The sequence below is a fragment of the Mycteria americana genome, chromosome 9, assembly GCF_035582795.1.
Source record: "Mycteria americana isolate JAX WOST 10 ecotype Jacksonville Zoo and Gardens chromosome 9, USCA_MyAme_1.0, whole genome shotgun sequence".
Classification (NCBI taxonomy): domain Eukaryota; kingdom Metazoa; phylum Chordata; class Aves; order Ciconiiformes; family Ciconiidae; genus Mycteria; species Mycteria americana.
The window spans coordinates 16,544,513-16,571,984 of NC_134373.1; the positions used below are offsets into that span (position 1 = coordinate 16,544,513).

The following is a 27,472-nucleotide window of genomic DNA, read 5'->3' on the forward strand; positions in this document are numbered from 1 at the left end:
TAGCGTCCCTTCTATTCAACAATTAATATTCATTTCAAATGGTAGGTGTGTTCTGCAGTGCATAAAATTTACAAGAAAAAGGAATGAAAAGCTATAATTATTAATGTCTAGTTATATCGGTACAGCTTCAGGTGTTTTTGGTTTTAGCTGTGCTTTTTTCCTCAAGATTATACTAGTGGTATCTAGTATGTTGAATCAGGACTACAGTCAGAAAATCAGCCTGATACCAAGTATTTGTTTTCAGATTTGAGAGCTGTGAAAATGTAAAATCTGATTTTCTCTCTTGTTCTTCTTTAGGTTTCATTGATTTCATAGTAGAACCAACATTTTCTCTTCTTACGGACTCAATGGAGAAAATTGTTATGCCTCTTATAGAGGAAGCGTCAAAATCTGAAAGTCCTGCATTTGGGACACCCAGGTATGAATACACTGCTTAGTTATTGAACTAACATAAACTAACATAATAATGTCATTCTCAGAATTATCGCAATTATTTTAACAGTTGGAAAAGTAACATAAATAGCTGTACAGTATTGCCACCATGTGGTGCTGTGTTGTATTTGCAATATGCTGTTACTCCATTGACTGGGGACGATCGTGTATATAAAAAGGCAAAACCACAATAACGAGCAGAATACACGTGTATAAAATATAAAGTTGATTTTATACGGCATATGTAATAACAATTTTTTTCCTTTGACTATAATCTTTGCAATAGATTATTGAAGTTCCTAGTTCTCTTATCTTGAGCCATTTTCAGTATTATTTTAATTGACAGTACCAAAAGTAATTCTTTGCTTTCTGAGAGACAATTGGAAGTGGAGGTGGTGAAGGTGATTTCAGGGTTTTTTCTGGTTTTTTTTATTATGCTATAGGTCACTTTCCTTCTTCACCTTTCCATTTTAGTATTATTTGATATATGCACTTGAGACAAAATTGATTCCACTTATATTCCACTTGAGAGATCTAAATACAGTATAAGTGAGATGCAGGGGGGGGTTCCCCATCAAGCTCTTGATTTTTGCATTATGATAGAAGTTGTCTATAAAACAAACTAGCTATGGCAGACAGTGTTATCTGAGTGACTCCACGCTGAAAGCATCATTCAATAATCAGATGCTGCTTTTACAAATATTGCCTCTGTTACCACATTTTTTTCATTTTAAAACTGTAATATGAGCTTTCATTGAGGCTACTAATATGATAACTCTGCAGGGCAATTTTTCATTTGCTGTGCATTAGTTAGATTTTAACAGCAGAATGATGAACCTAGCTCTTTTGTGATCATGAGTTTACATGTATTTCGGTTACTAGAAGTAAGTAGAAGTTACTAGAAGCAGGTATTTATGACAGTGTTCTTAGTGTTTTGGGGAACAGTGCTAAACTAAGGCACTATTGATAACAAACTTGTTTACCTACTCACTTCTTCACAAATGAGTGATTATCAGCTGCAAATGATTAGTAGCTCCAAGTTTCATGATCCAGCAAAGGCTTATGATCCAGCAAAGCTTCCTCATGTGAGGTGGCGGCTAAAGGGATTTTTTCTTAGTATGGAATCAAGAGCTACACTTACGAAGAGAGTGGAGAGCCTATAGCATGATACAGAAATGTCTGAGCCAGCAGAGGTGCACAAACGTTACTGGGTGGATCCCATGAGTATATGGCGTGACATTCACTGTAGTGCCTGGAAAACGTTAGAATTGTAGCCTATTCTTTCCATTCTATCCCGTTCAACATCTCTGGAGCACACGGAAATTATAGTTAATGCTTCTTGTGCAGTTCTCGCTGATATGTTCACTGCAACTATATTTTCTGATTAATGGAAGTCCATTTGTATGCATATTAACATCTGTCTTTGGTACCAATGAGATAACTATACAGCATAATTGAGTAAACAAAACCTGGTATGACATGATTACCTGTACAAGGCCAGAAATAGGTCTGATTTTTTAATCCTAAGAAAAAAGAGAGTTCATTCTTTTTTTCCCACCTTTACATGTATCTGCATATTCACATACAAATAATCCATTTGACTTCTACCTTACCTTACGTGTAAGGTAGCTGCAGTAGCTTTTAAGTGGATTTTAAAGCCACTGTACTAAATCCTGCTTTGACTACACTTGAAGGCATGTACCTTGAAGAGAATTTTCAGCTGAAGCTGAACTTACTTACCTGTCATGTACTTTCGTGTCTTGCTTTTTTTAAATGGGTCAACAATAACAATCAGATGTCTTTCCTGTGAGCCTCAAAGATGAGATTCACTGTTCAAATACACGGCTATGAAGCTGCTCCAAAATGGCTACATAAATATTCTTTCAAGAACCGACTTACAAGTAATGTATTTTCAGCTGTCACATTTTTTTCAAGAATTCCCTGGAAAAAAGTCAGTAAGAATCAGTCCAGGTTACAGCTTCATGAGTTGAAGAAATGTCTTGTATGTTAGGCACTCTTTAGTGAAAACTATTATTTCAAGTTACTGATTGCATGTAGGTCCTAACGAATTTGAGTCAAATTAACTGTTTGTGTATTATTAAAATTGCCTGTCTGTGTTCATAACTTAGGGTTTTTTCCCTTCTGCAGCCAAAATAGTTTGGGAGCAGTAAGCAATGCTGAAGCACAAAGACGACCCAGTTTTAAAAGTACAAGTGATGGAGGGACTCACACAGAAAATTCCCTAGCAACTGTAGACCTAACAAGCTTTAAGGACAACTTGATGAAGATCATTCAAGCAAACAAAGAAAGGTGGAAAGAATTAGCAGTAGAAGGTATGATATACTAAGGGGGACTGTTTTTATAGGTTGCTCCCTAAGATCTCCCCTACTTTCATTTTTTAATTTCCTTCAACCTATAAAAATACATAGTTGTCTTGTATTCATATATTTTATGTCTTAATGTTTGTTTAGATGGTCCTGTTTTGCTCTCCCAGGAGATATAAAGAGGTGTAGGTGGTCAGGGGATGAGAGGAAATCTTATAGCCTGTACAACAAGGCTCTGTGCTGCTCAGCTTAACTTTAGAGGTCTGGTTTAGAAATGTGCATTCTTGCATATTTAATCATAACTGATACTGACATCTGCTTTAAATGCCAAAATCAACAATTCAAAGTAGTATGTGCTGCCACTTTTCTTAAGAAACATAAAAGTTGTACTTTGCTATTAGAAATGCTATTTGTTCCCCACTGTATGGAACAAAATTCAGTATTGCAGGCTTCTTGGGACTATGCTGTAGGCAATTATTTAAATGACTTGGTGGATCTAAAGATTTGGGCAATCACAGCATGTATTAGACCCAAACAAGGCAAAAAGTGACTCTTCATTTGCCAGTTGATAGTTAATAAAGCCAAACCTGCATCAAGCATCTTAGTTCATAAGCTATACCTGCAAATTGTCTGGGGTTGCAGTTATCTGAGTGAAATGATTTGTGATAATTGTTGAACACAATTTATAACTTTGATCCAGGTTAGGTGAATGGCATTTGGGAATATTTTGACCACAGTCTGTGTTGTTTCTGAGTAAGCACCTGGAACATTTCAGTATAGTGTTTCACTGCTGGGTCTGGTCTCGCTGTGCATGACCTGATACTGACTGCAGGGAATGGTGTCCTGGAACCCAGTGCCCACCTTTTCTTTCATCCCATCATCCAAAGCAGCATCTTTATTCTCAAAGAGGTGTCAGACAAGAAAGAAAAACACTGCTGAGCAATGCTGAAATCTCATTAGTGCTAAATTACAAATGAATATTCTTGTTAGAATTTTAAATAAGAACAAGTTTTCATAATCTATTGTGACAATGACTTGAGAGTTAGGCAGCAGGGGCAGCTGAGGAGGAGATTTAACTAATATAGTCTCTTCTTCATGAGCAGCTTCGATTGCCTCTTTCGATATTGTCCAGCTAACACTGACTGGTCAAAAAGACAAAGCTGCTAATTTGCAATCATCAGTAGTAATAGCAGACCATCAGGGTGCCCAAGACCACTTAGCTACAGCCTGCAGAAATCAAGCAGCCCTGCATGCAAGGTCCTTCAATATAGAAGAATGGAGAACTTGCTGTCTGGAAGTTTGCCATTTCTAGTTACATCTAACTAACCAGTTTGATTTTGGTACATCAGCTTTTTGGTATACTGTTTTGGAGGTGTGCAGTGCTATCAAAAAGATAATTTCCCCTTCATTTCCAGTGCTTTGTGCTCTATAAATTACTGATAGATTTAGCCCAGTTTTACTGGGCTGTTGACAGCCATTGAAAACACAAAGCTTCTCACAGCAAGAGATTTAAGAATTGTTTCTCTATACAGTCAATATTAATGTGAGGCTCAGGAAACTCTGGGCATGCTTTCTACTGTGAAAAACAGAGCTGTTAATGTTCAGGACTCCATGTCCTTTGTTGATATTGTAGTTGACCGTATTGTAGGATGCCCTTCTTTTCTTCCATCAACTTGACTAATGAAGTATGTCTAAGTATTTCCTGAACAGAGTTATGGAATTACAGTAGAATGTACATTAGGAAAACTGATCGGTAAGTGGAAATAACTGGTGTTGAGGCCAGAGCTTGATGAACAATATCTGCTCTGTGTGATTGTGGTTGAATCTGTTTTGCAAAACCTCTGTGAGAGCAAGGAAGAGATTTATAGAAAACTGCGCCCATAAAGAGACTACTTGCAGCAACATCTGCAGTTGACTGGAACATGGCATGGAGACCTTCAGGGTGCCTGGTTAGAATCCAGAGGAACCTTGTGAATAGTGCAAATACTTTTGAGTACAGATTTATATTTTGTTAGTACACAGATAGTAAGTTTTTTAATAAAAGCTGGGGGGGGATTATATAGGTTTTGTAAAAGTTAAGATATTTTCCATTCATTTTTTGCAAGCAATGTGTGGACACTTACTCTATATATGGGCACTAAGGACTGCTGGAAAAGATATTTTCACTAAGTGAACGTAGCCCTCTATAGAGCTCTATCTGAGGTAGCACATAAGTTCCTTGTCACATAATGGGAGAAGGAATCTTCCCCAACTGGTCCAGATCAGCAGTATATCTGCTCTGAAGCTGCACCCTGCAGTTAAGGCTGAAAATCCTTAATCAGACTGTGCAAAATTAACATCTAGAAAAGAATGAAAAATATTGAAAGACATCCCCTTTCCACTTGAAATTCCTTTCAGATTGCACTCAAGTTTGACTAAGCTTGTAAGTGACTAACCTGAGACCTTGAACTTCAGGTAATTTGTTCCGTCCTGTCTGCATCTCCTGTTACCTTCTCTGACTCTAGTGCTTGACGAAAAGTCTTTAGGTTGCTCTCGGTATATGTATGAAGTTGTGTTTTATTCATACGTTAGTAGAAGCACGTATGGAGGGAAGAACTACCAGGGGTAAATCACTGCCAGGTGAAAGGAGTTTTGTTATTGCTACCATTATTCCTAGCTAGATAATTTCTGACAAGCCGCAGAGCTGAGTGCACCGAGAAGGTCACGTGTGTGAGGGCAGTATGCCGTGGTAGTAAGCAGGCTGGCTGTTAGCGTAGATCTCCAAACACGCTTCCTGAGCTGACTATGACAAACAGTACTTGTGCTGTTAAAAGAACCATCTGCATTCTTGTCTGCGGGCTCCGCAAACAGTAGACATGGTTCCCAGATTAGCTCACAGGCTCAAGAGTTGTCTCTATAAAATGTAGTAATACAGATGCACGAGTAATATAGAAAGGAAACTACCGACAATCCATATAATTTCCTGAGCGCGACTTGAGCTTGTTCCAGCTTCCCACCTTTTCAGGATAAGGCTGCACAGGTAGCACTGGTTGGGAGGCAGCTCAGCCAGCGGTGAGCGAGGGCGGAGGAAGGTGGTCTGACTCCTATGCCGAGGGCGGCCAGAGCAGGAGACGAAGACGCACTGACAGTGCTGTTGACAGGGCAGCTTTCCTGGAGATGCAGCAGGCCCAGGTGCCGGTGCTGCCCCTCCCTGAAAAGGTAGTTGCTGCTGAGACTTGATTCAGAGCAAGCAGCTTGTGCAAGGAGCAGAGTGCTTTGTTTTGGAAAGGCCTCTGTTAGTAAGGAAAGCGTTTATCTACCTAGGCAGCTGTCTGAGAGCCTTCTTAACAGAAGGCTCACTAAATAAGATGGCTCCATTTTGCTAAAAAGGCCACGTCTTGTATAATTGATGCAGAGGAGCTCTGTGCTCGATAGCCTAAGGGTCCTCAACCTTTCACCACTGGAGAATTAGAGGAATGTTTCTCAGGCCTTTCAGGGAATGCTGTTAACAGGGAATTACCATAATGATCAAACATCTGGGATTCTAATTTGAAAGTCTTGATGTTTAATTAATATTCCAAACCCCTAATCACCAGATAATCTGTCTTTGTTCAACTCAACACAGTGATGAAGAGACCATTCCATCCTGTGCTTTTTTCAAAACATAGCGGTGATGGCTGCTGCTATTTGCAGTTGTGGTAGTTGTAGCAAATAGACAGTAAAGATGCTCAGATGAGTCTGAGAGGTTGCTTCATCAGAGAAAATGTTTGCTAAATGGATTTTATCCATTTGATCTGCTGAGAAAGCTGTAAGAAACACACAACGTGTTGGGAAAGATTTGAATATCATGCAAGATCCTTCATGATGCAGTTCTTCTTAGAACAGAGAGAAATTGTAACACAATTATTTAATATTTTAAAAATACAATGTTTATTCCTTATGCCTACAACGTTTATTCCTTCATGCTTATTTTGTTCTATAAAAATGTTCTGATGTCGGTCTAATCAAGTTCTAATCAAGTCAGTCAGTGGTTGACAAGCTCAGGTACTCTTAAGAGAGTAAAAGAGTATGGACTAGTAATCATGCTTACCATCTGTTCAGTAGACATCATTGTAAATAAAATTACAGGGATAAATAAGTATCATTATCTTCACTTTACAGTTGAGCAAAAAGAGGCACAGACACCCTAGGACACTCACCTCAGGTCATATAATAACATGAGGGAATGCAGCACACAGACCAAGGGTCCAGCTGCCAGTCCAATGGGCCCACCACTGAAGCATGCTAACGTTGTTCATCTCCAGGATAATACAACGGCAGTGTTACTTGTTGTTCCCATTTTATGCTTATGTAAGTCTTCTGAAGAGTTAACTGTTACAGAACCTGACCAAAGGTTGCATTATTTGTATGGAAAGTGATCAGTGACAAACCTCGTCCTCAACACCTTTTGGCAGTGCACTGAGCTGCATGGCTTGAAGGTGTATGTCTGGGATGACTGACCGCACTGGGACGGGATGAAACATACGTGAGCCTGAACAAGGCTCTTGCACTGTCCTGTGCTTAATTTTGATAGTAAAAATATGACAAAATGACAACTATTGCGTCTTTGGAGTAGAGATCAGCTTGCTTTTTTTTTTTTCCCCATGGGCAGCAACTTTGAATAACAAATGCCTCTTCTGAAAGACCTCTGCATGGTACCTGCAGGCCCCCCTCAGGCACTTTCAGTCCTTCATACTTCCAGTCACAATAACCACAGGGTTTGGTTCCATTTTGTCTGAAAGATTTTCTCTGCAGACTCACTAATAAGAAGAGAGTAACAGCTGCTGAAATGCAAAAATCTGAGAGTGATGATCTGATAGCATGTTAATGTGATTTAGCAGCCGTTAGGAAGGGCGGGCAGTGGGAGGATGTGTGTGACAGTCACAGAAACTGACTGACAGTTTGGCACATGAAATCTACCCTAATGGACTGTTGTAATCTGTTGGAGAGAAATAAATTTGGGGGCTAAAGAAGTCCCATCTAGGACCAATGACAGTGATTTTAATTGCAGTGCTAAAAAGTTTAGATCATAAGCAGTTTTTGAGCTAATCCAGAGAAGTGTTAAGAACAGTGGGAAAAGGAGAATTTTTCACTGTGGTCTGAGGAAGTGCAATGAATGGGTTGAGCTAAGAGTAGCAAGAAACGTTTTGTATTGGCAGTACCTGGTAAATCACAGACTAAGGAATGATAACTGAACCTGATCATAGAACCTGCTATATATCCTGCTGGAGTATACACCAGAGAGCTGTCCCACCTCTGCATGTGACAAGCTACGTGACTTAAAACACCTTTTCCCTCTAGTAGGCTCAGAGCAGCACGTCCCTCCCTTCCCCTGTCCCAAAAGTCCCAGCATTCAAGCCCCTGTGCTTACAGCTAAACAGCAAAAGAGAAGTAAAAGGTGGAGGTAGCCACCCTAGGAAAACATAAACTCACAAATTATTTTTAACTAAATCTTTTAGTAAAAAGTTTTGATAGCTAATTAAGCCTTTGCTACTTTCTCTATACGATCTAATGCTGTGATATCAAGTGCCACTGGATTACGTGCTTTGCAGTGGCTTTATATACTCCTGTATCTGTGATGAAATTTGTGTGAGGAGTTGAAAGTGGAAGGAATCAGTGTGTAAATAACTCTGTGAATAACTGCAATGTATTCTTGGGTTTGAAAATGGCAGGTTGGTTGGGAAAAATCACGGTTGTTTGGGAACTCTTGGACATGTCTTTAAACTTACTTGGGAGTCCCAGAGGCACCAGGATCAGTCCTCTCGTTTTCTGCAGTTTTGATGCTTATTGCTGGTCTCTTCCTCTTCTCTTTAAAATGGCTGATGTGAGAACATGTCTTTTAGAAAGGTGCAGTTCCTTCCCATGTTGTCCCAGTTTGGGTCTTTTGTCACTGCTTTGTGGAATTTTGTTTTCCAATAAAAAAGAAGGCAGACAAGCCTCGAAGTCAAAGTTTGTGGTAATATACACAGAGAGACCATAACATCCAGCAGCATTCTTTATTACAGGTTCCCCAAATAATTTAATTCATAGTGAAAATGAACAGTTTTCCTCTCTAATTCAGTAGTTTGCTAATTCTTAATACTTCAATGTCATTATGTCTTTCTGTAAGGGTAAGTTATTGTGGCTTGTTTTCAACACAGCCAATGAAAATAGCGCTGTGATTCAGCAGACATTTGCTTTACTGGGGTTTAGCGCTGTGGCAGTTGCTGCCGTTAGCTGATTCGAGATGTTCTGCTTACACATGGCTTTTGTGTTTTTCCTCTCCACTCTTGTTAAGTCAGTACATGCTCAAGTGGTGCAGTCGCTGGAGACAGAAAGGTATCCTATAAGCCCTGTACCGTGCAGATTATAGTAGCTGAATGCTCTGTTTCTTATTACGGAAAGGCCATGAAAAAAAAGTCGATGGCCATATACAGAAGAGAAAGTACCCAATTGTACAAAATCTTCCTCGCCACTTAGTAGACCATGTCCTGAAAGTGTTGCTGCATACCCAGGCAGTAACGTAGCTGAGCTGCTGGAAATCAGTGTTGCAGCTGATCATGCAGGCTCACCAGAGCTTCTGCAGCAACAGCGCAGCGATACTTTGGAGACCACCGAGTCCTATGGCACGGGGCTAGAGATTAAGCTGTGTGACAGTTTTAGTGTCTTGTGGACAGTTTAGTCCTTCATTGGGCTGACAGGAATTCAGGGTTCCCATTCACCCCAGCAAACAATAAAAAAAAAGAACTTAAAGAACTTGCTTCAATTTTCAGAGACTTATTAAGCCAAAAAAAAAAAAAAAAAAAGGTGATTTAATGAAAGAAGAGTAGTATCTGGTGAAAAGGGGGGAGGAAGGAAGTCACCTTCACTAGTTAACACATTTTCTGTAGATTCAAAATTACTAAGTGCCAGAATTTTTCAACTATTCTGAAATTTGGTTATTGCCTTATGACTCCTGCCAGTTTTCCAAACAAAACCATGCAGTACAATTATTTTGCCAACAGCCCAGCCTAAACGCAAGGGAAGAAAGACACCACTTCTACCATGTTTAGGTATCAAATGCCATTGTTGCTTCTCATGAAGGACAGTGATTTAAGGCAGGAGTTCAGAAACAGCACAGAAGTACAGAAGAGAGGCATAAGATTGAGTCACCCCTAACAGACCAGTTAGGAGAAGCCATTTGTTTTACAGATGAACTCACACAAATCTTCCTGAATAACACTTGGGCTCTTGTAAAGAAAACAATACCAAACAGTTGAAAATATGTAAACAGGCCTGGCTCCAGGCACTTTTACCAAGATAAAACAGAGCGAGCAAAACCAGTAGCAACAATAACACGTACCCTGAGTTCACTGCACTGCACACCACACTTCTGTCTGCCTTTATCTCAATGGATATGATAATCCTTAAGCTGTTCAGTGCCTAACTGCCCCCCCCCCCCCAAAAAAAAAGAGGGGAGTTTTCTAAAGGGCAAGAAGGTTGTTTAATCTTATTAATCTTATTCATCTACTTACTCTTACTAAATATTGTCAATGTTGCAAATGCCAAGTTGCACTGCCATGTAGCATACCCCATTTCCACCTCCAGCTGGCCACGGCGATGTGTGTCCATAGGGGAGGAGGAACTCGCCCTTCCCAGCAGCCCAGTGCAGGGTGAGGGGCAGCAGCCTTGCCTGCTGCTCTTGGCGGGTCCTGGCGGTTCCTGGCTGGCTGGAGGCAGAGGCGCTGCCGCAGTATTTATTGCAATTCTGACTGTCCAGCAGTGGGGATCAAACGTCATGCCAGCTCTGCTTCTCTCACACTAGTGGTATTAACTTAGCAGTGCCTTGCTTGAATTTTAGTTACTTAGCCACTGTCCCAGTCTCAGCCTCTTTTAAAGACTGCTAAATATTTCTGTTCAATCAGAATGATAGGACAGCAGAAATGATAGAAAATGCCAATTATGATATACAATTGTTGTGGTTTAGCCACAGCCGGCAACTAAGCACCACGCAGCCGCTCGCTCACTCCCCCCTGGTGGGATGGGGGAGAGAATCGGAAGAGCAAAAGTAAGAAAACTCGAGGGTTGAGATAAAAACAGTTTAATAGGTAAAGCAAAAGCCGTGCACGCAAGCGAAGCAAAGCAAGGAATTCATTCACTACTTCCCACGGGCAGGCAGGTGTTCAGCCATCTCCAGGAAAGCAGGGCTCCATCACACGTAACAGTTACTTGGGAAGACAAAAGCCATCACTCCAAATGTCCCCCCTTCCTTCCTCTTCCCCAGCTTTATATACTGAGCATGAGGCCATATGGTATGGAATAGCCCTTTGGGCAGTTTGGATCAACTCTCCTGGCTGTGCCCCCTCCCAGCTTCTTGTGCACCTGGCAGAGCATGGGAAGCTGAAAAGTCCTTAACTAGTACAGCAACAACTAAAACATCTCTGTATTATCAACACTGTCTTCAGCACAAATCCAAAACATAGCCCCATACCAGCCACTATAAAGAAAATTAACTCTATCTCAACTGAAACCAGGACAACAATATAAAATCCTATATAATATAAAGTATCGTTATGGCTGTTATGGAAAGTGGAAATCTGTATTTTTCCAGCACGTATATTTCCAACCGCAAGTGGCTGACGCACCATAAGAATCCAGTAGTTTTCATCTTTTTGGCAGTGGATTTCATAGGGATTGAAGCTGAGTGGAGCAAAGCAAGTCAGAACATAGACTCAGACATCCAGCAGATGAGAGATTCAATACCAAGAAAAAGGATTGGGGCTCTCAATGAAAGTTGTCATATCATCATAGAGGATTCTGTACTTGAGGCTTTTCAGTCTCAGACACAACTACCAGCCACTCCTCCTGCTTGCCCTGAACAAACTCCTCCCAAGTGGACAAGGTACTTTCCCTCAAGCTTATTTAACTGAGAGTGACTTTGAAATTTTATCACCATGGAATGGTAATCACACATATGATTATTAGCATAAAAAGACTAATGTTTAGCAATATTTTTAACTCCACAGATTTGAAAAGTCCACAGTATTTTTCATACTTAGAAAAGATCATGTTTTGCTCACATATTCTTTTCTACTGACTTCTGGAATAAACAGTATCGCAGCAGTTTAAATACAATAGGTATGACATTTAACTAGTACGTTATCAGGTGTAACTTGGTACAGAGATACTCCATTTCAAAGCTACATCCATCAGATGTGCATAGACCTGAGTTAGAGTTTGGCTGTGTTTTAGATATCCTTAAACAGACATGCTTGAGATCATCTCAAGGGCAGTCATAGAAATAAGAGGCCAGCATGACAGAAGTTAAGAACAGGCCATCAGCATTGTTCTGATTGAACTGTTAATCTTCATTTGCCAGTTTAAGTTTGGTAGGGAGTGAAGGAAAGCAATTTTAAGTTTAGATATCCAGCTTTATGAACTAAAAAATAATAGTGGATTTTGCCTATATGAATATTCCGAGACTTCTAATATGAGAATAAAGTGGTCAGCCACCCAGTTCTGCTAAGACAAATCTGAATTCTGGTTAGCATTGTCCTAAAACACCATTCTTTGAGAAAAATACTGTCTGTTCTTACCAGCTTTCAGGTTAAAAAAGCCACCTTTTGTAGTGTGAGCTAAGTTAATATTACAGTTTTATGTGCGATTAGAGTTCAGCTTTGCTTTCCTTAACTTGCAGATGCATCTGAACAGAATCTGAAATATTTTATCTTGGAATTTCCTTGGCTTTTTTATAAAAAGTTAAGGAAAAATGCTTGTAGCGCTGCCATATGGAGGTAAATATGGCACATAAATCAGTGTCTTGGGACAAAAGCCTTAGGTAGGTAGATTATACCATGAGTGACAGATGCTTTAATTAACATATCTGGATTGAACATCAGATTTGCTTCAAGTTGCATATACATATTTCTTAATGTCTTTAGCCCAACCACTTCTTTGTAAGAGCTGCATTGAAGTCTAGAAAGAGTACCTGTCCAAGTTTCAGAAGATTTGGAGTCCAAAACAAGCAGATCTTTGAAGTTTGTAAAAAAACTGGCTTAACAATTTAGAAATTGCTCAAATTTGAAAGTTCTTGATTTTTTTAAAAGTATGACAGGAAGTATAAGAACCGACAAAAGAAGGAAATTATTTAACTATTGCATGCTTCTGCACAGCAGTTCAGGTTTGGAGGTGTTCCTTTCCGTTCCATTTCACAGGCCAAATTGTACTTCAGGGGGAACTTTCTTTGGATTCAGAAATGTGAGGTGACGAAGTTGCCAAATGCTGACTGTGGTAGAAATGTGATTACAGCCTGGGCTATCTTTCAGTTGTCATGTGCAGTCACTTTTGGTCGGGGTTTGGACTGGTCACTCACAACCGGAGTTTCTGGGAGCTGCCACTTGAACTCTATAAATATCTCCGTACTTGGTTTCCCTCCTTAATACAGTGTGCACAGCCAAGTTAGAAATTTTATGCAGTATCATGCAGCTATTTTGTGGAGGTGTTGTTCAAACTGCAATGCTTTCACTTTTTAAATTGATAGTTTTGTATCTTCTATAGTAGTATACAGATTCTAAAATCTGAATTTACAAAACAGAGATTCTAATAGCAAGAGAAATAGGCCCTCCACAAAGATGGTACAGTTATTTTTTATCAGACTTTTCACCCTCCATCACAAGTTTTCCATTCTCTGTGTTCTTCATCTTCTAGTTCCTCCTGGTACCACCTCTCTGTGCTGCTCTGTTCTGTCTCCTTTTATTCTGGGCCATTTTATTTGTACTGTTCTGCAAGTCTCTGCAATAGAGCAAGGACTAGAGCCTTCCACAAATGTTATTTTCTCCTATAGCTGCTGTCCCCTGAAGCACAATTTCCCCCGTATTTCTTCCTTCCTATCCTGTACGTGCCACTAGCCGTAACGGCAGCAGTACTGGATTGCATGTGTCTAACCCTCTGTGACTTGTTCCAGCTGAAGCTCTGTATTAGCTGACATTTTGGACTTTTCCAGGCTGATAGGCCAACTTCCTTCAGGGCTTCCCTTCAGTTCTGATGCCTCCCCCATCCCCAGCAAGGTGCTCCCCTCCATGCCCTCTCTATGTTGCAGAGCTGATGAGCTCTGCTCCTCCGAGTCCTGGGGTGGTAAACACCACTGCTGGGGGACGTGCCTGCAGCATGGGGTCCTCCTGCTCCCATCCTTCAGCTTACAGTGTGTCTGATGATGCTCCTTGCTCTGTACTGTGGCCAAAAAGAGAGGTACAAGTTAGAGATCAAAGCCGAAAGCAGACCACCACTATTGTTCAGTTGCAATAGTGTAATCAGGAGCAGAATCTGACCCAGATTAAACACACCAGTGCTCATGTCCTCATGCAGAAAGTTGATGTTCACAATGTTCCCCTGTGCAGCTCTATCAGTCACTACTCTGAAATCAAACAATTGTGGCATATCCTTCTTATCTAATTCACATATTTTGTTCCCTCTTTGTAGAAGAACTTGTGAAAAATGTTGGTGAACAGGAAAAAGACCAAAGCAGAAATTCCACAGATGCACAGTTACAGGAAGAGGCAACAAGGATACAAAATGAGAGTAGTCAGGGAAGCGATGGTACAACCTGTCCTCCCAGATCCATCGTCCTACAAGTAGTCTCTTTCGACACTCCTCTGAGTGATGAATGCAACTCAGAAAAATGCACTAACTCTGATCCGAACCAGAAAGATCTCACCGATGCCCAGCAAGAAACACAGAATACAGACCCACTGAATGGTAATGCTTCATCACAGAGCACCAGTCAATCTAATGAAGCTGTCCAGGGTGAAGCTGCAGCAGTGTCTGGTATCTCCCTGTCAAACATCGACAGTAATGTAAAAATATCAAAATAAGGTGTTGTACAAACCACCAGCATAAGACAGTTTCTTCAGGCATGTCCTAAAACCACCAAATAAAAGCTGTTTGATATAAACAAATATCATCTTCTTGATATTAGCTACTTGATATTAGCTATTTGGTATCTAGTAGAAAATTTTTTACATAAAATACCAAGACCTTTAGTTGAACCAAAGAATGATTTTAAAGTAATTTAAAGATGCATATTTGCAATTAAATAGCAGTTTGTTATTGGAGAATGAGGTAAACTTTCAAAACAGAACTAACATTTTCTCTTCAAATAGGTAATTATTCTTATGCTATTAAGATGCACCCCCCTTAGTTGAGGCACCTAATATGATTATTATTTTGTAAACCACATCCTTTGTACTAAATGTAATGTGAATTTTAGAGTTAACTTTAAGTAGATAGAAATTGCTAACTGTAGTAGGCATGGGACTGTGTCATTCTCTTAATCAGAAACATCAGTCTCCTGACTATAGTTTGCAGGACAATCAGAGCAGCCAGAAAATCTCTATAAAGTCAGAATATTTTTTTAGAATGTAAGTATTTTATCACAAGCTGACTATGATTTAGTATCTGGTGATTGTAAGACAGTATCAAGGGCAAGATGCCCAAGCAATAAGAATAGATGTTATCAAAGTAAGAGAACGACACTCCACACTTTCATTTTATTTTCTGAATTTGCTTATTGTTAGAATAAGCTTTGAGGTATTAGGGTAATAAGAATAATAAGGCGTATAATGACAGTTCTTTTCCTCACTTCTAATTAAAATGCTAAACTCATTAATGCTTTTATGACAGTGAGCCTTGCAATATTGTGCCAGAAGTATGGCATTGTCTGAGCAGCAACATTGAAGTGCTTATAAGGCTTAGCTTAGACATACGTATATGACTTGGCATATTTCTCAAAAATGCTTTTTATGGAGAACTCCCACTTATTCTAGAGTTGCCCATTCCAGCACTCCATGCTTTTATTGTTGACAGGTTTTTTTCCATCAGAAATAACAGATGGTTAATTTAGGGTCCTAAATTAAAATATTTACACTGAAATTAATTTCACAGCATTTGAAGTTGTCTAATAATTGACATTTTTGTCTTTTGACATGTATTTTTTTCACCAATTTTTGTATTAAAGCCCAACTTGAAATTTAAGTGCCTTAGAAGTTTCCCATCTCCTGGATGAGGAACACAGTAGGAAAAGCTGTATCTTTTATCTTTCAAACTATGCAGAAGGCAGTTGTGGTGTAGCTGTCCTTGGGGGTCTTGAGATGGCTGACCAACAAAAATGCTGTTTGAGAGGTCAGATACAACTCAGCATGCAGTTAGTGCACTCTGTTGCCTTGTCAATCTTTACATTCCACCTTTCCTATGAGAACAGAGATTTCTTGTTTTAGAAAAAGCTAATTTTATTCATTTTCTAAGGCAGGGAATTTTCTACAGAATGCCTTGTATTTTAACACTTCCAACTGCAAAATTTAGCAAAAAAGTAAGAAGTGATTGAGTTTATAATAGTGTATTTCCAAAGGCAAACATGATCCGGAAGATATTTTTTTCTTGAAGATGGTAAAGAAGATTTAATAACATGAATTCCACCAGTTCAAGGATATTCTTTCACTAAAGATGGCAATATTCAAAAAGAGTTCAGATAAATAATGAAATAGAAATAAGAGATTGATTTCATTATTTTGTGGAAATAAATAGTATTGGTAAGGTCCTGAACTAAAAGCCAGAGCTCATACGAGGACGTTGCTCTGCTCTTGCCTCACTAAAGAGGCAGTGGTACTTAAACCACAGCCTAATAACAAGTCATGGAAAAAGGGGAGATATAGCAGGAGACATAACTGCATCAAATGATTAATCACACAGTAAGAGAAGCAGCAGATGTCATGGGAAAGCATGCTGTTGTCATGGGAAATTCAGAGAATTTATGCATTCCCAATTCTTTGGATCTTGCATTCTAGAATGGTGACTTTTCACCTATTTAGACCTCTGAATCCTTAGAATTTTTCCAGTGGAAATGTGCATCCCTGGTCAGCCAGCTTAAGCCTACAGAAAGTAAGTTTGCATTTCTTTTAGTCTCTTTCATGGATCCCCTCATAAGTAGTTCATAGTCCCTCAAGTCAGAAAACCGCAAGATGAAGCTGGATTTCTGATTTACACTATCAAAAATTTCTAGTAGAGTGCTACTATGCAGAGAATAAGGATATTGGTTAGGTGTTATTTTTAAAGGCATCTGATATTTAAAGGCATTTTTAGTTGTCATTTTATATGAAAATTCTATTCATTGTGGTATGTTGAATTTCCTCTCATCCATCTCCTTCAGTGATTATTTGTGTTCATCTTCCAGCACAGATAAATACCCAGGTAAACGGAGAGCTTGATGAATGTTTTGCCTGGTTCCTGTAGCATAGTAATGTCAGAGTCCAATATTCTCTGACCAGGTTCTTTTAGATATTCCACGTGTGAAGGGTGTAATGTTTAATATCAAATTTATTTATTTAAAGATAGTTGACGTTACATGGAATTTCTGATTTAGCAGAGTGATACAAAATATACTGAAAGAACACTATAAATGTAACTTACACTTAGCAAAATAGAGCAATTGCGATACACAGCTCAATGCCAATGCCAATGTGAGTCCCGTTACAAGTCTCTAGAATATGCTCACCATCATGACGCTGGGTGTCCGCAGTCACCAGTAAGCCATACACGGGTTGAAGCCAGGTCAAGCCCGTTGCTCTCTTCAAAATTCTTTTGCTAGCTGTTTAGTTTTTATACTCTATATTGGGCTGAGCCCCGTATTCACTCCCTCCATGCTGGCCTGGCTAACTCAGGGAGGCAGTCACACTCCTCTAATGGACTCAGGGAGAAACACCTACACCACCAGGTGATGCCCTCAACTGTGATATAGTCAGTGGGTCCACTCAACTGACAGAAGTGCTTATCTAAACCGAAGGCCACCCTCTGGTCCCCTTTGTGTTGAGATTGTCAACTCTCTTTGCAACAACTGTGGTCAGCCACCCCTTGCATTATCTCCTGAGGACATCCCCCTTGCCCATCTCCATTGAGCCTTCTTCCATTGTAGGGGTTTATTGGTCAGTCACGATATTATTTACATTCTGATTTTATGTCATTAAATAGTTTGATTTATACTTTAAATTTAGTAACATTTCAGTCTTGCATTTTGCCTATTTTCCCGATATTAAAATGTCATAGAAAAATATTTTGAATACTTTATGATCTTTGAAATGATTTACAGAGGGACTATGTCATCATATGCTTAAAACTTTCTTTCCTAAGGACAGACCAGCCATGTTACTATATAGTAAGAAATCATAAAATTGTAGAATCATAGAATAATTAAGGTTGGAAAAGACCTCTAAGATCATCTAGTCCAACCATCAACCCAACACCTCCATGCCTACTAAATCTATCTGTGTATTATTTAAATACTATAATCTTTTAAGTCAGCACTGACCCTTTCACAGAACTTTATGCTTCTAATAAACCACAGAGGAGACCTAATATTAATTTCTTAACTATGTCATAGATTATATAAATAAATGACATATATGGTGGGCTTTTTCTGTGCCTGCCAATTAAAAATGTATACTGGAGGTATTTACATCCCTGTAATGCGCAGGGGCCGGGGCAGCAGACTTTGTACAAACACGTGGTGAGACTCAGGTCCTGGCTCTTTGAGACGAAATGAATTAATATTGGGTTTCAGCAGCACCTTTAAGTACCTCTGCAGAGATTGTGCCACCATGTTAAGGGTAACTGAAAGAAAGGCAATGCAGGCATTTACTATTGGAATAGCCTGCAATATTCAATACCAAAGGCAAAACTCAGGCTAAAGTGTTTCACATTTCTCTTTCACAATGGTGAAATGATTTAATATCATTCTAAATGGAGGGAATGGCATTAAACTGTCATTGCTGTTGTCGAAATGTAGATAATATTAGTGTTTTTGCACGAGTTTTCGTTGCTGCAGTGTGTAGAAGCCTTGTAACTACAAATAGCACAACAGTCTCTGTTTTTTCGCTCACTCCCCCCTCCTTTTTCTTCTGTATAAGCGATGTTTGAGATGGTCAAGAGTGAGTGTGTTGTGTACGATGCAGTCGCACTCAGCACAGAGGGGAGATATAGCATGGGTAGCATCCCCACTTTTCACTTTTGCACCTCTGTTGATGGCCAGCGGATCCAGACAGGACTCTCTAACCAAGGTCAGATATTTTCAATGGAATATCACTTCAAGCAAGCGGTAGGTAGCATACACATGACCTTACATTTTGACCCTGCTTCCCAAATTAGAGTTATTTGAGTATTCTAATACTCAATACTATTAGTAATACTCTAATACTATACATCTATCAGGACATTATTAGCACTCTCTATGCTAGATTTTTCTACCTCTGTACTTTCTGTACTGAGGATGGGGGTTAGAAGGCTAAAGCGATGTCCAGAGTGCTTGCTGACTCCCGGGGCGGAGAAGTAAGCACCTGCGGGCGCTGGGGCTGGGAGAATGAGATAAAAAGTAAGAAGAAATGCACCATAGTTATTCAGATCGAAATTTTGTATGTTAGCTCTCATTGTTCTGTCTTTATAAAAAGCAGAAAACGCAGTGTGGTTTTCTGTGAGTAAGCGAATGCATTATAACAGGGATGGGGAACACAGGGGAGGACGATCTACCTGCATTCTTGGGAACTGTCACTGAATGTTTGGATGTACTATGGTGAGGGGGTTCCCTATTAAAAAAAGAAAAAAGGGACTGTTTTCCTCTCCTTGTATCACATCTCTTTCTAGGTGTAGTTCTTGTAGACTATCGCATTTTATTAACAGGAGTAGCTCTGCCCCGTGTCCTGGTCAGTGGGAAGGGAGAACCGGAGGGTGGCTATTACAAGAACTCCAGTTGTGACTGAATGTCGTTTTTCTCCACGATACCTTTGTCCTTTCCATCATCTCACTTCCATTTAATTGAATGTTACAAGGTTAAGTGGAACTATTATAGGGTGATCTTTTTTTTTAAGTGATGATTTTCCTTTTCTCCCGAGTGATTTATTAATTAGAACATTAATTTTAAAAACTGCTTATGTTTAATTAAACAACTCCATGTTTCAATGATTTATAAATGCTAATTGGCACACTTTTAACTTTTCACTCATGATGATAGCCACATTAATCCTTAATATCAAAATGTAAAGGAGATAATAAATCTGCGGTAGAACAGATTATCAGTAACTTCACTACATGACAGTAGAGGACTACCCAGTCACATCGCGTTATACAAAGCATTCAACGTCATCAGCAGTCAGTAGCGGAAAGCCTCTGGAGGATAACCAGGTTAAATAGCAGCGGACAGACCCACATCAACAACACGCCGGTTTGATTTATGGTAATGCAAGCGGAATCAAAGTGGCATCATCCGTGCCGCGCAGATGCTGGTGACCGTTCAGTGCCGCGGTGGCCCTGTGGCGCTCAGCTGAGTGTGGAACCCTTTGTACCCACGGAAAGCGGGCGCAGATCGCTGGGGTGCCGGGTTCGTTAGTGGTCCTTGCGCACGCTGGGTGGCTAAACAGAGCAACAGTAAATCAGGATCCCGGTACTAAGGGATCCTGTGTTCATGCATCCGTGTTTGTGCATGGGATGAGGATGGAGGGAAGGCGATATAAAAGAGCAAACAATGTGTTTATAAAAAGGCTAGGGATTATAAGATAACAGCCATTAGCAACCATTCATAGGGCAGAGTTTATCACATTAAAAAAACCGATGCATTGACAGAAAGAAAATGATGTATGGTTTAGAAGTTAATGTTGAGTTTTAATGAAAATTAAACATACAAAGTTTTTGTTTTAAGGCCTCCACTAACCACTCCTATCCTACTCCTAAAACTCTACTAACCACTCTATGTCAAGTATAAAATTTAAATATTTAGATCAATAGATTTTACTTTCATACCCCTCCCCACCCCCTTTTTTATTTTTACGGATAATAACAAAAGTTTTGCTAAATCCCTCCCAAAACAACTGCAGGCTGTAAGATCTGGAGAAATTCTTGTTCTAATTCATGTTAGTCCAATTTCTAGACTTTAAAAACCTTTGGAGAACTGGTTGTCTATATTCCACCCACACTAAATTTATGTAAAATAAAGGGGTGGGTAAGAGTGCTGTTGGGGCAATATGGCCCATCTGCTGGTGGCCGCGTTACGAAGTGGGCAGCGCTCACTCTGCCACTGTTCATGGCAGTGAAACAAGGGTAAAATCAGTAGCAATTCTCACTCGTTTACAGTGATGCCACGGTGAATTCATAGCTATTAATTCTCTTCTTTCCTCATTCTCGTGAGCTCCCTTTCCTCTCTTCCCTTTCTCTTTTCTAAACTGAGAGCCTCTTCTTCAACCTCAACTCACCGTCTTTCAATTTTCCTTTCAGGTCACACGTCATCCACTTTCCCTTTCAGCTTCTTGTACCTTTGTTTTCTGTCTTTCAAAAATCTTCCCCTGCCTGTATTTTTATTTTTGTAAATTTTATGCTTCTCCCAGCTCATCTCTGCTTTGAGACTTCTGCGCTTTTCCTTTTTCACATTTTCAGTTCAGCATTATTAATCACTGGTGGGATCACTCAATCAGCTGGTTAAAACTGAGAAGGTACTATATAGTTAGTAAATAACACTGTAAGTTTGCTACATTCTCCCCATGCCTACTATCTCAGTTTATAATTTCCTCAGCTGTACTCATTCAAAATTACTGAAGGAATAGGTTAAGCAACAGCTTAATATTATGATTGGGGGTTTGAAATTCATGTTATATCACTTAGTTTGAAAGCTGCTTGTGTCACTCGGTGTCATTTCTCCTGTCTGATTGAATTAATCGAATTCTTACAACTTGACACTGGCATCTTTCATTCTCTGAGAGAAGCTTACTCCCAATTTGAAAGCCTGCATGAAAGAGGGTTTAAACAGCACTTCGCTGCAGAGGGCGAATTTTGACTTTCAGTAAGCTGGAAGAGAAAATAAACCAAACCCAAACCCACTTTATTAACTCTTACTCATGTAAATGTCTTCATATTTTTGTTTCATGATGTGATCTATTGCTTTCATTCTATCTTTTGCCTTATGGATAAACCATAATGATTAGTTAATTCAATCCTATGCTTACTCTGGTAAGAAAGCAATTAAAGCAAGCAGTGCCTGAAACCTCATTTTAACCTTAAAAAAGTCAGGGGGAAAAAGTTCCTGTCTGTCTAGGGCTGCGCAGATTCTCTTAACTTGGTTAGCTTCCTCACTCGGGTTCCCAGTCACATTTGTTTCTCTTCCAGGTGAGCCTAAGCACTGTAAGAAGTCAGAAGATATAGTAAAAGCCACTGAGCAGAAGGAAGGACTGATACAGAACTAGATTTGCTATTCCTTAAAAGCTTCTGACATTTCAGGCATGACAGGTAATTGCCATTTCCTTCTTAGAACGGGGAGAGTTTTATACCATAAAGACTCACTTATTGCTATTATTATCCTCTTTGTTCTACTCCAGTTGTGGTTTTATTACAAAATTTTTAAACTGGGACATGGTACACCCCACTTTCTATGTCCCCTTAAAAGCCATTCAATACAAAGAAGGGAAAAACAATACTTTTACATCTCTGAATCCTTAATGTCGGACTAAATGGTCATGCAATAAACCATCCTCAATTCAAGTATATTAAATACTGGAAGTAACGGTATTAAAAATCTGTTGCTTATGAATTTTTGTTTGACCTCTGTTGCAGGAGAAAAGAAGAACTCTAGCTGTTCCTCCCCCGTGCTCTCAGAGGCTGTTATCTGTCCACTTGTTCTTGGATCATCCTGTTTCTGTGGAGAGTGATTGGACAAAATGATCAAAAGTGTAAAACGTAAAACCCTGAGCTGGTAACTCAAGGCACTTAACAACTCGCAAGATTTCAGTTGTGTTTGTTGTTGCTATTTCCTCTTCTATTCCGCTTTCTTAAACTAGCCAAAATACCTTTTTCAGCCAAAGTTGGACCTCGCTTTATTGCATCACTGACACCAGACGTTTCCAGTTAACCATGAGACATGTGAAAACACGACATTTATCATCTGCACTGGATTGCTCTTACGTGTCACTGCTACTGGCGTCCAATGGAAATGGAAAGTCAAAATGAAACATTGTGATAGATACTCGTTCATGCAACCGTTCTGCATGCAACAGTCAAGTCCTTCTTGTTAGCTTCCTTAAAATATCTGGAAATAAAAATATGTAGACTGTACAGGGAAGTTCTAGAGTTATCCTGACCAGCCTGCGTGAATGATGATTATTCCCCACTGTGGTGGATGCCGTACGGAGAGGACTGGTGTTTAACAAATCAGTATTTGAAATATCTCTTTAAAATTAATTAAATAGCATCCAGTATTAAAGATTAAAACATTCTCAGTCCTATAGTATTTTAGAAGACATCAGCAGTGCTGTCAGCCCTAGCATGAAGCTGGTGCTTATTGTTTTGTAGGGCGGAAGCGGCAGCTGTAGGAATACATGAAAATTGCTCCACTGCAGCAAAATAGCGTGTTGCCTCTCAGACAGAACTGGAAGGTGACACTGAGGCCTTATGTCATGGTTTGTCTCAAATGCAAAGGTGACAACATGGATCCAGCAAATCCTTGCTAGCGTTTGTTTCATTAAAAGAAAACACCAGACCATCTTTCTCTGAGAGGCAGTGAAAACAGAGCACGCAGGCAGTTACCTCTGCACGAAGCCTCGGAATGAGCCCTCCAGCCCGTACTGTGCCCAGAAAGAGACTCCACTTTCATCTCCGCTTCCCTCGAGCTGCACGTGGCCCCTCCTGGCTTGCCCAGGCGTCCCGCGCAGCTGCAGCCAACCTCATTTCCCTCTGCTGGAACCTGCCAGGAAACTTCCACGCTCCCCTTCGCGTCGTAGGCGCTTGGGTGGCTCGGGTCACTGCGCGCCCAGTTCTCCTTTTTGGACCCTGTGGTTATTACCTCACTGACCAAAAAGTCTTTACAATCAGCCATGGTCCGCTCTGAAAGAGGACTTGTGGGGGCGGTGGCGCTCCCCTCTACGCAGAGGCCGACAGACGATTGAGACCTATGTGCTATTCGTCTGCTGCTTCAGGGATCTAACCAGAGCTCAACAGGCATCAGGCTCAACCTCAACAAGGGCACGCTTTGTCCCGATTGAAGACGGAATCGTAAAACAATCACCCTAGACGAGGGACCCTTACGCATCCATACCTGTTGACTGTCTCTTCTGACAGCGGAGCAATCGAAATTAAGCTGGGAACAGTGCGAGCTCCAAGCCCTGGGATAAGGGCATGCCAAAAGGTGGAATTCCTGTCACTGAATATGTAAGCCATATACACGCTATGCATAAGTAGTGTGCATAGCTTTAACTTAAGAAATGTTTGTGCATATAGGATGTAAAAAGTGCATTTACATTGTTTTGTGTATCTGGTCCAGGGCTTGTATTTAGCATGGACAAATTTCTGTACAGTGCAGTTAACGAATGAAATGTTAACAAATGAAATTGTATCATATATGTTACAACGCAATTGATATTTTTTGCTAAGAGTTAAGAATTTATATATTATCTGCTAGTGTTTGAGCAAATCATTAGTAGCCTGGATCACTCCGTGCACCTTTGCATCCTTTTTGGGAATGTTGATCTCTTTTTTTTTTTTTCCTTTATAATAAAATGTAAACCATCTTATGGTTTTTTATGGTCATTATGACAAGAAAAGAAATGTAATGGTCATATCAGACATTTTTTTAATTGTAAATTGCCATATGCTGTGGCAGCGGAAAATCTTGTTGTTTAGGATCTGAGAACTTGGGACCCTATTTCAGATATGTTGAGCATCTGCAGTTCCCACCAAATTTGAAAAGAACAAAAGATGACTGATATCTTTAAGAACCAGGCCACTTAGGTATTTGTTTGTTACAGAGTGTTCTTCAACATTGTAGTTTATAGTTCATTGAGACTGAAAGTCTGGAGCAATCAGAATTTAATGTTTTTATTGTATTTTCAATTTCAGACTTTTACCATAGTTGAACTTGCCTTTTTTTTTTCTCTGTGTCTCTGTCCCATCATGATTTATATACTCTGCAAGAATTTTCTCCTGGAAATACGAGCAGAGATTATAACAGATTCTGCAGAGTACTTGGAGCATCCTGTGGGGCTCTCAGTGTCCTGTTATGATTGTACCCGGCACCAAGACCTCCCACTGCAGAAACTAGAAGGAGCTCCTGATCTCACAGGAGGCACTCAGTGCCTGCAGAACTCACTCATTAATATAGAAATGCGATTTGTGTATGAATAATCCTGTTTGCTCATTTGTAGTCAGTTTTAATCACTGTGGTAGATGTTACTGAAATACAAGAAGAGTCCTCAGTTTTTCTTTAATGCCAGCTGGTTCTCTGTCTTTCTTCCTTTATTCTTAGCAAGATTTTACCTGGACGTGACCCAAAGCTTAGTGTGTTGTTTGGATGAGGAGAAATTTTCTTTGGTGGAGAAGACCGATATAGCCAACACGTGTTAGTTAAGGCTTTGAGCTTGGGTGAAATTCGCGTTCGGATGACAGAAAGGTTTCTGGAAGGAGGCTCTCCCTGAACAATAGTTTCTCTCCGAAACCTGTTAGGCTGCGCTACCAAAACACTGCATGGGGCCATAAGAAATGGTGTTTGTATGTGCATCTCTCCCACAGCATTACGGGCATGTACCCCCGCATTGAGCACACTGAGGAGCTGTAGCTGTAGATTAGCCCTCAAGAGTTTTATTTTGTATTTTTATCTTGAGATATCTGACAGATATATTATGTAATATTGTTATGGGTTATGATCTAGCCAGTATTTTTTTATTTAATTTTCAACAAGGCAATCTACAACTGTGTGTTTTTATTCTGCTGTATTTGTCCGTATTTCCTATGATGATATTCCCAAATAAATTTGATTTGAGGGCAAGGATTGTGAAGCTCCTGAAAATTTGTGTTCCTGAAGCATGTTTGCTCATTTGTATATGGTTGTCTTTGAAAAGCAACGGAGCATAAATGGCATAAAAAGCATAAAAGGTTTCCGACCTTTTCACCTGCTTGTGACTCCACACTTTTTCCATAATGGTGCTGATTTGCTGTACAAACTCACTTGCATCCTCATAGCACTTTTAAAAACTATTTAAGCAAGTCTTGCTGCCTTAGCCTTTACTGCTAAAATAGCCCTCAGGTGAAGAAAACCATAACCAATAGAACATTTTTTCACCCCCAAAAATTCTTACTATGGTGTCGTGGTTTAACCCCAGCCGGCAACTAAGCCCCACACAGCCACTCGCTCACTCTCCCCTGGTGGGACGGGGGAGAGAATCAGAAGGGTAAGAGTGAGGAAACTCGTGGGCTGAGATAAAGACAGTTTAATAGGGAAAGCAAAAGCCACGCACACAAGCAAAGCAAAGCAAGGAATTCATTCACTCCTTCCCATGGGCAGGCAGGTGTTCAGCCATCTCCAGGAAAGCAGGGCTCCATCACGCCTAACAGTCACCTGGGAAGACAAATGCCGTAACTCCAAATGTCCCCCCCTTCCTTCTTCTTCCCCCAGCTGTATATGCTGAGCATGACGCCATATGGTATGGAATAGCCCTTTGGGCAGCTGGGGTCAGCTGTCCCAGCCGTGTCCCCTCCCAGCTCCTTGTGCACCCCCAGCCTGCTCGCTGGTGGGGTGGGGTGAGAGGCAGAAAAGGCCTTGACTCTGTGTAAGCACTGCTCAGCAATAACAAAAACATCCCTGTGTTATCAACACTGATTCCAGCACAAATCCAAAACACAGCCCCATCCTCGCTACTGTGAAGAAAATGAACTCTACCCCAGCCAAAACCAGCACACATGGGTTGGTATTGATGGAGTCACTGGGACTGTTCTTATTAGCAACAATTCTTCAGGCAGGGTATGACTTTCAGAGGCACTTCCATGGCATGGTGTAAATTTAGTCAGCCAAGTTCAGTGGAGCAGGGAGTAAACAGGGCCCCTTCCTACTCAAACTGGAAATCAATGGAAAGAATCCCATTGACCTAGACGTGTATCAAATCCTAACAAGGTAGATGATGGAAAGAAATCAAGACAACTACTTCATATCACACTCTTCTCAGTTCCTTTTTCCCAGGTGCTATCCCAGCTACATGTGCAAAGGACCATCTTCTGTTGTATAGACGCCAGAATTCATACAAGCCACTACTGTGACCAAGGTAACTTCAAATTAATAAATCAAGATCCCCAGTGGTAAGTGTCTGAAATGTCTATCTTTAACAGACTATACAGTTATTACATGAGAAAGAGAAAAATATAAGTACGACTAACATTCTTCAACAGCAACTTAGATTTAAATTTATAATAGTTTAGCAGATAAAGATTTGTGTGAGAGGGGAGTGCATCCACTTTTAAATCATTCTTTGAAAAATCACGTCCTTGAAAACTGGTATGGAAAAATGAGTAGAAATGGTGTTTAATACTATGAGGAAAAGAAAGTGTCCTCTGTCAACACACTATGCAAACATTTAGGCCACTTCCCTGGGATAATTTTACTTTCCTGGTCATTTAATTATTTAATGGGTCTCCAGAGACCCCTTTTCCATGTCCCAGGACAAACATTCAGAAGTTTTATCAAACTGTGAATGTCTTAGTAGTCCCCTGGGAACAAAGAAGCAAGTCATAACCACAAAGTTATAAATGAGAAAAATCTCTTATAAAAATGGGGATTTTAACTGTTTTGGGCTGAACTTTGCTGCAAAATACTTCCCTTGTGCTTAGGCAAGTCATTGCTTATAGCCCTTTTGTGGAGAGCTGTTGGAGAAGTTCCCATTAGCTGAGCTTGGATAGAT

At 40.1% G+C, this 27,472-nt stretch overlaps 1 protein-coding gene across 7 annotated transcripts in view; it reads left to right on the top strand.

Moving 5' to 3' along the window:
• The window catches only part of PDE1A (phosphodiesterase 1A), a 236,041-nt gene extending 210,509 nt beyond the window's left edge, over positions 1-25,532 (top strand). For 6 of the 7 annotated variants that reach the window (XM_075512640.1, XM_075512641.1, XM_075512639.1 and 3 more), the window contains 5 exons: positions 298-418; positions 2,581-2,765; positions 14,211-14,486; positions 21,924-22,043; positions 22,368-25,532. In XM_075512640.1, the coding sequence (XP_075368755.1) occupies positions 298-418; positions 2,581-2,765; positions 14,211-14,486; positions 21,924-22,000 (659 nt within the window). In that variant the 3' untranslated portion in view covers positions 22,001-22,043; positions 22,368-25,532. The remainder of the gene's footprint in view (positions 1-297; positions 419-2,580; positions 2,766-14,210; positions 14,487-21,923; positions 22,044-22,367) is intronic. The other variant, XM_075512645.1, reaches the window with a different exon arrangement.
• The last annotated feature ends 1,940 nt before the right edge of the window (positions 25,533-27,472 follow it).